This window comes from Rhinopithecus bieti, unplaced genomic scaffold (assembly GCF_001698545.2).
Source record: "Rhinopithecus bieti isolate Rb0 unplaced genomic scaffold, ASM169854v2 scaffold_3062, whole genome shotgun sequence".
NCBI classification, from domain to species: Eukaryota; Metazoa; Chordata; class Mammalia; order Primates; family Cercopithecidae; genus Rhinopithecus; species Rhinopithecus bieti.
In genome coordinates this window covers 2,357,799-2,367,775 of record NW_016804432.1, presented here as the reverse complement: position 1 = coordinate 2,367,775, position 9,977 = coordinate 2,357,799, and the positions used below count along the sequence as shown (strand labels likewise).

General features: G+C 38.5%; 1 protein-coding gene and 1 pseudogene across 4 annotated transcripts; both read left to right on the top strand.

The window, feature by feature from the left end:
• The first annotated feature begins 510 nt into the window (after positions 1 to 510).
• On the top strand, positions 511 to 9,291 carry PJVK (pejvakin). Of its 3 annotated transcripts, XM_017868285.1 has the most exons (7): positions 511 to 848; positions 1,705 to 1,894; positions 2,611 to 2,806; positions 4,284 to 4,425; positions 6,330 to 6,447; positions 8,279 to 8,377; positions 8,893 to 9,291. In XM_017868285.1, the coding sequence occupies exons 1-7, from the start codon at positions 804 to 806 to the stop codon at positions 9,183 to 9,185; spliced, it is 1,083 nt and encodes a 360-aa protein (XP_017723774.1). In that variant the 5' UTR covers positions 511 to 803; the 3' UTR covers positions 9,186 to 9,291. The 3 variants fall into 3 exon arrangements, with proteins under 3 accessions (XP_017723774.1, XP_017723776.1, XP_017723775.1); XM_017868287.1 differs by lacking the exon at positions 1,705 to 1,894; XM_017868286.1 differs by having other exon boundaries at positions 511 to 1,894.
• Positions 2,947 to 3,920, top strand: LOC108527123 (nuclear migration protein nudC pseudogene; annotated as a pseudogene). Its single transcript, XR_001884696.1, has one exon. The product of XR_001884696.1 is annotated as a nuclear migration protein nudC pseudogene (transcript).
• Positions 9,292 to 9,977: the final 686 nt, after the last annotated feature.

The window sequence follows — 9,977 nt, the reverse complement described above, 5'->3', positions numbered from 1 at the left end:
GAGATGGAACGCTGGGTTAGTGCATCCCAGCAAAACGTTAGGAGTAAACGAAGGCCTTTCTGGGGACCTGTGTAGTCGGTTATAATGGCGTTTGCCTGGGATGCAGCACCTTTGGTGGGCCATTGGATGTCGTGTCGCTTCTCCAGGGGCTTGCTAGGCACTAGCTGAAATGCCCTCCTGTGCTTACGCGGTGTTATGGAAGATTGCTTTGCACAATGCTCTTCGTACGAAAGGATATTATTAAAAGTGATTTATGGCCGGGCGCAGTGGCTCACGCCTGTATTCCCAGCACTTTGGGAGGCCGAGGCGGGCGGATCACCTGAGCTCAGGAGTTCGAGACCAGCCTGGACAACGTGGTGAAACCCTGTCTCTACTAAAAATACAAAAATTAGCCGGGCGTAGTGGCATGCGCCTGTAATCCCAGCTACTCGGGAGGCTGAGGCAGGAGAATCGCTTGAACCCGGGAGGCGGATGTTGCAGTGAGCTGAGATCGCGCCACTTCGCTCCAGCCTGGGCGACAGAGTCAGACTCCATCTCAAAAAAAAAAAAAAAAAGTGGTTTGTTATTTTGTTAGCAAATGAGCCCTGGATGCTTGAAAGCAAGTGAAAGATGTTCAGAATCTAATCAAATTATATCATTTGATGCTTTAATTAGAGCCTATTCTCTCTTCTTCTCTGTCTATATATGTATGTATATAGATTACTATCCATCACTGTTTTAATGGATATCTTATTGGAAGGGCTACATAGTCACTGTTTAAAAATATATGAACTCCGCATGTTCAAAATATATGAACTCCGCATATGAACTTTGGCATAACACCTATGCAAAAACATTTCAGCACTCAGGTAAAGTTCATTTTTAGTCATAAAATTACTTAAAAACAGGGCAGAACTTTATATAGATAGCTCTTATTACTATCCCAGTAGCTGGGATAATGAAACAAAAAGATGCAGCAGGACTCCATTTCAAAGGGATAGAGTCTGTGTATCCAACTTCAGAGTAAGAAACCACGAGGTAATAGTTTATATAGTTACTTACATGTAATGTGGCTTTATTTTTTTATAAAGATCCGCATGTAATTGTTTATATCTGTGAATTCATATTTAATATTAAACACAGTTTTGTAAACATGTAAGATGGAAAATGAAATGCTCTATCAATGAACTGTATGCCATGAGGATTCAAAACAGCACTTTCGTGTTGCCAAAATTCCAGTGTGGACTTGTGAAGGAATTCCCTTTGGACTAGGTCCACTGTAGATTGTATCTGGGACTATTGTTAGTGCCTAAATTGCATGGCTTCCCACAGCGCTATATACGTCCCTTAAAATTGGCCCATTGCCAGTGGCAAATCGCTGTCTACTGTGATCCTTATCGTAGACATTGGTCATATTTTTACGTTATTAGTTTTCTGGGTGTATTTTAGTGCTATAGCCTGCCATTCCAAATTAAACATGCTCTTAGCATATCATTTTACACCGTTGATCTATAATTCATTACCTGAGCACATGAGCAGAGGCAGTGAATTATACAGTGGTAAACTACTTGGTGAAACCATGCTTTGTATTTTTAAGATGTATAATTATATTTAAAAACAAGCAATGCTTAATTTTGTGCCTGATTTTCCTCTTTAAAAATGGATTTATCTGGGGGTTGCAGTTGATGACATTTTGATTTTAATATGTTTGCTGCTGCTACCAAGAGCTTTGTCAAGCAAGTTGGAGATGGAGGGAGATTAGTTCCTGTTCCAAGCCTCAGTGAAGCTGACAAATATCAACCTCTAAGTCTGGTGGTAAAAAAGAAGCGATGCTTTCTGTTTCCTAGATATAAATTTACTTCAACACCTTTTACACTGAAAGATATTCTCCTAGGAGACAGAGAAATTTCAGCTGGTAAGTTTCAATGTTTGGGAGTGCCAACTCATTCATCTGTATTATTGGTAACCTAAACATAGGTCATATATGCTACTTACATTAGTAAAACACATTTTCAATGATTAAAGCAACTTTTATTATGATGGTAGTATAATAATGTTATTAAGATTAACAATGCCAAAAGTTTGTATAATATCAAATCTCTTATTGGTCAAATAATTTTCAAATCTATCAATTATTTTATAAATTGTTTTATTCAGATCAACTTAGACTATGACATATTTCTTCATCTATAAAATGGGGTATTATTTGGGCTTACCTATCTTATATGGTCGAATGAGATGAAAGTAATTTGTATTTATTTTTTATAATGCAATTATTACAATTGGTAAACTGAAATGTATTTGAAGGGTAGGTTATTTAATAAGCTGATATTTTAATGAGTTACTGCTTATAAACGCTTATTTTTTCTTTGAATTGCCCAGTGGATCTTGATGCTTAAGAAGTTCTGTTGGCTGAATAGAAAATTTGAGTTCCTTTTAAGAATTCTGGCTATGTGTTTCTTTTTGTTGTAAGATTAATTGAATTACTACTTTAAATCTTGGTGAGTAATGTTGCCTTTCTCTAACGTTTGGGTAATTGAGTCTTCAATTGTAAATTAATGTGTTACTATATATAATCTACATAAGATAAATTAAAGACATTTTAAAAATACTAAGTTTCTTCTTGTAAAGGTATTTCATCTTATCAATTACTGAATTATGAAGATGAATCCGATGTTTCACTCTATGGAAGGCGAGGTAACCATATTGTGAATGACGTTGGGATTAATGTTGCTGGATCAGATTCCATTGCAGTGAAAGCTTCGTTTGGTGTAGTAACCAAACATGAAGTGGAAGTATCAACACTACTCAAAGAAATTACTACGCGGTCAGTATAATAATCCTAATATATTTCAGTGTTTTCATTAACTATTTTAGCTATATAAACTTCATTACAAAGAATGCTTAAAACATTGAGATTGTATTTTACTAGTGTAATTTGCTAGGTATGTTTGAAATACATTACTGGTATATCCAAACTTTGAATTAGGATAGATATCAAAAATCACTTGGTTTAAGTCAGAGACCTCAGGGCCCCAGATCAAGGAGCTAACTGACGAAGACGCAGAGAGGCTGCAGCTAGAGATTGACCAGAAAAAGGATGCAGAGAATCATGAGGCCCAGCTCAAGAACGGCAGCCTTGACTCCCCAGGAAAGCAGGAGACTGAGGAAGATGAGGAGGAGGAAGATGAGAAGAACAAAGGAAAACTGAAGCCCAACCTACCCAACGGGGCAGACCTGCCCAATTACCGCTGGACCCAGACCCTGTCGGAGCTGGACCTGGCAGTCCCTTTCCGTGTGAACTTCTGGCTGAAAGGGAAGGACATGGTGGTGGACATGCTGCGGTGGCACCTCCAGGTGATGCTCAAGGGGCAGCCAGCGATCATCTGTGGGGAGCTCTACAATGAAGTGAAGATGGAGGAGAGCTCGTGGCTCATTGAGGACGGCAAGGTGGTGACTGTGCATCTGGAGATCAATAAGATGGAGTGGTGGAGCCGCTTGGTGTCCAGTGACCTTGAGATCAATACCAAGAATATTAACCCTGAGAATTCCAAGCTGTCAGACCTGGACAGTGAGACTCGCAGCATGGTGGAAAGGATGATGTATGACCAGAGACAGAAGTCCATGGGGTTGCAAACCTCAGACGAACAGAAGAAACAGGAGATTCTGAAGAAGTTCATTGATCAGCATCCAGAGATGTATTTTTCCAAGGCTAAATTCAACTAGCCCCTGTTTTTTCCTCCCTGAACTCTTGGAGCCGAGCTGCAACCACCCAGCTTTCTTTCCCACTCTTCTCTGGGACTTGTGGGCCTCAGGGCTTGGGGCAGGCATGGGACTGGCCCAGGCACACAGGTCCCAGGGCATCAGGGGAAAGGCTGGAGATTGGGGTCTTGTCCTCCCCAGTTGGTCTACTGTTACACGTTAAAATGATTTGCCCAGCTTAAAAAAAAAAAAAAGTCACTTGGCTTAAACAAAACTTTTAATTGTTCCACAAAATTACTTTGGCTCTACACACATTTGCTAAATTATTAGATTTAAATAATAGAGGAATCTGTCTGCAACAAATAGAGTTCCCCTCAAAAGACTTCCAACAGACGGAGTGAAGCATTCTGTATAAGCATGTTTTAAGAAAATAGGAGAGACAAATTATTACATTTCTTTTGGGTGTATTTTCTGATTATTAGGATTGCCTTGATTTACTATTAGGTGAACTATGAATGAATAACACATGACAGCAAAAAATGTACTTGATTATGTGTAATTAGATGTTACAGAGTCTTGTGAATGTATCTTCTTTATTTTAGAAAAATTAACTTTGACCACAGCTTGATACGTCAGTCAAGGAGCAGCAGAAAGGCAGTATTGTGTGTGGTCATGGAGAGCATCCGAACCACACGACAGTGTTCACTGTCTGTGCATGCTGGAATTCGAGGGGAAGCAATGCGGGTAAACCACACTCGTTGGGCTTCTCTTACTAACTAAAGTGTTGCCATGGGAATTTTTTTAAGTATTGAATTTCTCGTCAGACTTGTGTATTTTGTCAAATGTTCTGACGAAAGAGCTGCAGTTGTATGGGATTTTGCACAGCGATGTCTACTCGAGTATAAAAAAAAAAGAAATCTTGGGATTCTAAACATGTGTAATATAATGCAAAAACAGTAATCCTTATGAAATTACATGCATACTGGAGTCCCTCAAATTACTATTTAAGTGTTGTTTTAAGAATAAAAATTGAGTGAGTTGAATTGATTTTAAGTGGTATAGTTTTTGGCTGGGCACAGTGGCTCACACCTGTAACCCTAGCATTTTGGGAAGCCGAGGTGGGCAGATCACTTGCAGTCAGGAGTTGGAGATCAAGTTGGGTAACACAGAGAAACCCCAACTCTACTGAAAATGCAAAAATTAGCCAGGTGTAGTGGTGCACCCCTGTAATCCCAGCCACTCAGGAAGCTGAGGCACAAGAATCGCTTAAACCTAGGAGGTGGAGGTTGCAGTGAGCCGAGATTGTGCCACTGCACTCTAAACTGGGTGGCAGAGTGAGACTCCGTCTCAAACAAAACAAAACAAAACAAAAACCCCAACCAAAAAAAAAAAGTGTAACATAATGCAAAAACAGTAATCCTTGTGAAATTACATGCATAATGGAGTCCCTCATATTACTATTTAAGTGCTGTTTTAAGAATAAAAATTGAGTGCTTAAGCTGAGTTGTTTTTTAAGTGATAGAGTTTTACACTTTGAATTTTAAAAGCTGAATTTATATTTTATATTCAAATAGTTTTCAAAGTTAATTTTATCAATGGCCATACATGCTATATTCAAGGTTAGTTAAATTCTTTAAAAAATATTAGCTGCAATGTGCAGTGGATCATGCCTGTAATCCCAGTGCTTAGGAAGACTGAGATAGAAAGACAGCTTGGGGCCAGGAGTTCAAGACCAACCTGAGCAAAATAATGAGACCTTGTCTCTACAAAAAATAAAAGAATTAGCTGGGTGTGGTGGCACACGCCTATAGTCCTGAGGCAGGGGGCTGCCTGTGGGGGTTTGGGTCATTGTCTTTTAGAATTTAGGAGCCTTTGAAAAGCCCTGGACCCTCCCACCGCTATTGTGCTGGGGAAGATGTAGCAGCCTCTTCTCCAAACCACTCCTTTGCCTTCAGACTTCTCTGGGGCCAGCAACCACCCAACTAGGGACCCAGGGCCACGGGCTCAGCTGATGACCGTGGGCTCCGTGTCCAACCAGCAGTTTGCAGGTTCGAGCTCAGGACTTAGCAGGGACACCTTAGGATGCAGGAGTGGCCAGGAGTTCAAGGTTACAGTGAGCTATGATTGTGCCACTGCCCTCCAGACTGGGTGACAGAGAGAGAGCCTGTCTCTAAAAAAATAAAAAGAATTAGAAAATTATCTGTGTTTAATTTTCAGCTCAATTATGATATTGTTTATCTTTGTCATTCAGTGACACCTAATAATGACTTGATTGGATTAAAACTCTGGAGGGCTTTGGAATGGTAGACAGGCTAGGCTGAAAACTTAAACTCTAGCACTGCTTTCTAAGATTTCCTGTTGAAAAAAAAGGCTTCTACTCCAGAGCATTATGGTTGTGGTAGCACTAATCATGGGTTGTAATACCAAAGTAAGTGAAAAGTGCAGAGGTATTTCCTAATATAGACCAGGAGTTTCTGTTGGACCAATTGGATCTCTGCTATAAAAAATGGTTTAATTCAAGCAGAATAATTCTTTACTTGGGAATTTTTTGTTTTGTTTGGTAGGATTATAGGAGATGTTTTGTTTCTCCAAAAAGCTATCCTTACATGTTATAATCCTTAATAATGTTATATATTTATTCAATATAGTTTCACTTTATGGATGAACAGAATCCCAAGGGAAGGGACAAAGCTATTGTTTTCCCAGCACATACAACCATAGCTTTCAGTGTTTTTGAACTCTTCATATACCTGGATGGTGCCTTTGGTGAGTTAAGGGTCTGCATGAAATACAAATGACTATAGGAGCATTCAACAGGCGCATGGGGCTCTCTCTCTCTCCTCATCTCAACGATCCTCATCTCATGTCTTCACCATCTCGGTAACTCCTCTCTCATCTCTCTCATCTTCCTCTCTCTCTCTTTCTCTCTCTCTCTCTCTTTTTTCTCGTGTCTAACAATTATAGAAGATGCTGTCAGCACTGTCAATCTTATGCTTGGGCAAAATAGCTGGGAAAGGTCTTCCCTTCCCTGCTTCCCCATTCCACTTTTCTGCTTCTTGGTGAAGGTTGTAAACTCTCCACTACTCCATTTAAAATTATAAATAAGAGCTAAAATGCCATCTACTGACAAAGTATTCCTTAGCTTACGTGGGGAGATAATAAATGACTTTCTTATAGGTAGTTTTTGGTTGTGGCAAACAGAGGAGTAGGTAGATAGTAGGATGCCTGAAGTGTTAGGATTCCCAAACCAGGGCATCTAAAGACAGCTTTTCTTACTTCAGTTTTACTTATCATAGACCCAGCTTCCCCTTGCACTCTTCCTAAAAAATAACTTTAAAAGGTAAAAATACTTCCTCCAAAATTGTCACCTTGTATAATACCTAAGTGCAGCTCACTTTAGGTCTCTACATTTCACAGGTCTTTAAGGTCTGTTGGCCAACTGGAACAAGCCCAGGTATAGCCCAAAGGATCAGGAAAGGGAGTCCCCTAGCCATGGTAATTTACAAATGTTTTTAGACCTGTTTTTGTTCATTTCTGCAATTTTGTAGGAGGAGGGAATAGGGAGTCCAGAAACAAAAGAAAACTACGTGTTAAGTAAATTGTTTTTTTAAAAAATATTTTTAATTTTTGTGGCTATATAGTAGATATATATATATTTATTTATATATGGGGTACATGAGGTATTTTGATACAGGTATACAGTGCATAATAATCACATCATGGAAAATGGGGTATCCATCCCCTCAAGCATTTATCCTTTGTGTTACAAACAATTCAATTATACTCTTTTAGTTATTTAGTTATTTAAAAATGTACAAATTCTTTTAGTTATTTAAAAATGTACAAATTCTCAGTCTAAGATGGAGAAAAAACTGTACAATTACATTGTTTTGACTATAGTCACCCTATTACGCTTGCAAATACTAGGTCTTATTAAGTAAATTTTAAGTTTTTACAGTTTTATTGATGGTTGGGAGGAATGTAAATGGACTGATATATCCACAAGAATTTAAAATATACATATAATTTGGACTTCCACTTCTAGGAATTTATCCTACAGATATATTTACACATATATGAAATGATATGAGTGCAAGTATATTCAGTCCTCAATAACAAGAGATTGGAAACAACTTTAAGGAGACTAAATAATGGTGCATCCTTACAAGGGAATACTATGAAGCCAATAAGAATATAATACTTGTAATGGATATTTTTAAAGAGCTGAGAATAATATGTAACTATTTGGGCATAAATAATTTTATACACATACATGTATACATACATCTTTCTTTATGCTTGTAAAATATATGGAGTATTTCTGGAAGCATACACAAGAAACTTAAACAATGGGTGCCCGTGAGCCCCTGAGGTAGAAGACTGTGGCTGGATACAGGGTGGGCCAGAGACTTATTTGTCGCTGTATCTCCTTTTTGTATGAATTTTGTACCATGTGAATGTTACCTTTTCCAAAAGTATGTAAAAGTTAACTTTTTAAAAAATACAAGGAATGGTTTGTACCAGAATTCATCACCCCATCAAACAATAAAACATGAATTATTCAAGTTATAACATCTTCTAACAATTTTTTTTGTAGACCTTTGTGTCACTTCAGTGTCAAAAGGAGGATTTGAAAGGGAAGAAATGGCAACATTTGCACTGCTGTACAGGTTGAGAAATATCCTATTTGAAAGAAGTATGTCCATTGTGAATGTCTTTTTTTTTTTCCTTTCCTGGCTTAATGCATGAGGTTTTCTATTCAGTAATCCCATCTGTTAAGGAAAAATTTAAATTTAAAAGCCTGGCTGGTACAGTGGCTCATGCCTATAATCCCAGCACTTTGGGAGGCCAGGGCAGGCAGATTGCTAGTGCTCAGAAGTTTGAAACCAGCTTGGGCAATGTGACAAAACCCCATCTGTACAAAGAAAACAAAAGAAAAAAAAATTAGTTGGTTGTGGTGGTGTGCATCTGTAGTCCCCGCTACTTGAGAGGCTGAGGTAGGAGGATCACTTGAGCCCGAGAGGCGGAGGTTGTAGTAAGTGGAGATTGCGCCACTGCCCTCTAGCTTGGGTGACAGAGCCAGAAAAAAAAAAAAAAGAAAAGCCAAATTATTTCATGACTAGTGGGTTCACATATTTATTAATGCTATTTGCATTATGTATTTTTCATTTTCACTTCTAACATGTTTCTGTTCTGTTTTTGTCTTTTTAGATAGAAGAGTGATGGATGTAATTTCTCGTTCACAGCTTTACTTGGATGATCTTTTTTCTGACTACTATGACAAACCTCTCAGCATGACTGATATTTCACTCAAAGAAGGGACCCATATTCGAGTTAACTTACTTAATCACAACATTCCCAAAGGGCCGTGCATACTCTGTGGAATGGGGAACTTCAAAAGGGAGACAGTTTATGGGTGCTTTCAGTGTTCTGTTGATGGTCAGAAGTATGTGAGACTTCATGCAGTTCCTTGTTTTGATATTTGGCACAAGAGGATGAAATAAAATGAAAAATGAATATACCATGTTGGTGTTTTAGGTGCAGTTGTGCCACAAACCTTCCCTAAATTATCTAGGTTTGCTTTGATGAGTTAAATTAAAATGAGAAAAACAGAAAGAAATTAACCTGTCTGGGTATCATATTCCCTATCTATAAAGTAGTGATGATGACAGTAGTGTCTATTTCTTAAGTTGTCATGAAAATTAATAACATTGTTTATATCAAAAAAGATTAACATATAACATTCAGAATAGAGCTGTTCTTTCATAATCTTGCCAGTCACTTTAGAATCATTTTTGGGGTGTAGTCTATCATTTTAGATAACTTTATTTTTTGTTTTTTAAGACAGAGCCTTGCTCTGTTGCCCATGCTGGAGTACAGTGGCACGATCTTGGCTCACTGCAACCTTTGCCTCCTGGGTTCAAGCAATTCTCTGCCTCAGCCTCCTGAGTAGCTGGGATTACTGGCACCTGCCACCACCCCTGGCTAATTTTTTGTATTTTTAGTAGAGACGGGGTTTTACCATCTTGGCCAGGCTGGTCTTGAACTCCTGACCTTGTGATCCACTTGCCTCGGTCTCCCAAAGTGCTGGGATTACAGGTGTGAGCCACCGCACCTGGCCTAGATAACTTTTTATATAATTAAGAGATTTTTCTAAATACCAATTTTGTTTTCAATCGACTTTCAATTCAACTTGTAAGGATGACAAGACTGCACAAGTAGCAACTTTATGGTGCTTCAACTATTGCCTTTGGTCTGGTAAAATGAGAAAAATGTGTTAATAATTTAATGCAATC

Coding starts and splice junctions, on each gene's coding strand:
- PJVK (XM_017868285.1), top strand. CDS start 804: ATGAACTTTGGCATAACACCTATGCAAAAACATTTCAGCACTCAG. Junction 1,895..2,610: donor AGACAGAGAAATTTCAGCTG/GTAAGTTTCAAT, acceptor CTTCTTGTAAAG/GTATTTCATCTTATCAATTA. Junction 4,426..6,329: donor TTCGAGGGGAAGCAATGCGG/GTAAACCACACT, acceptor TATTCAATATAG/TTTCACTTTATGGATGAACA.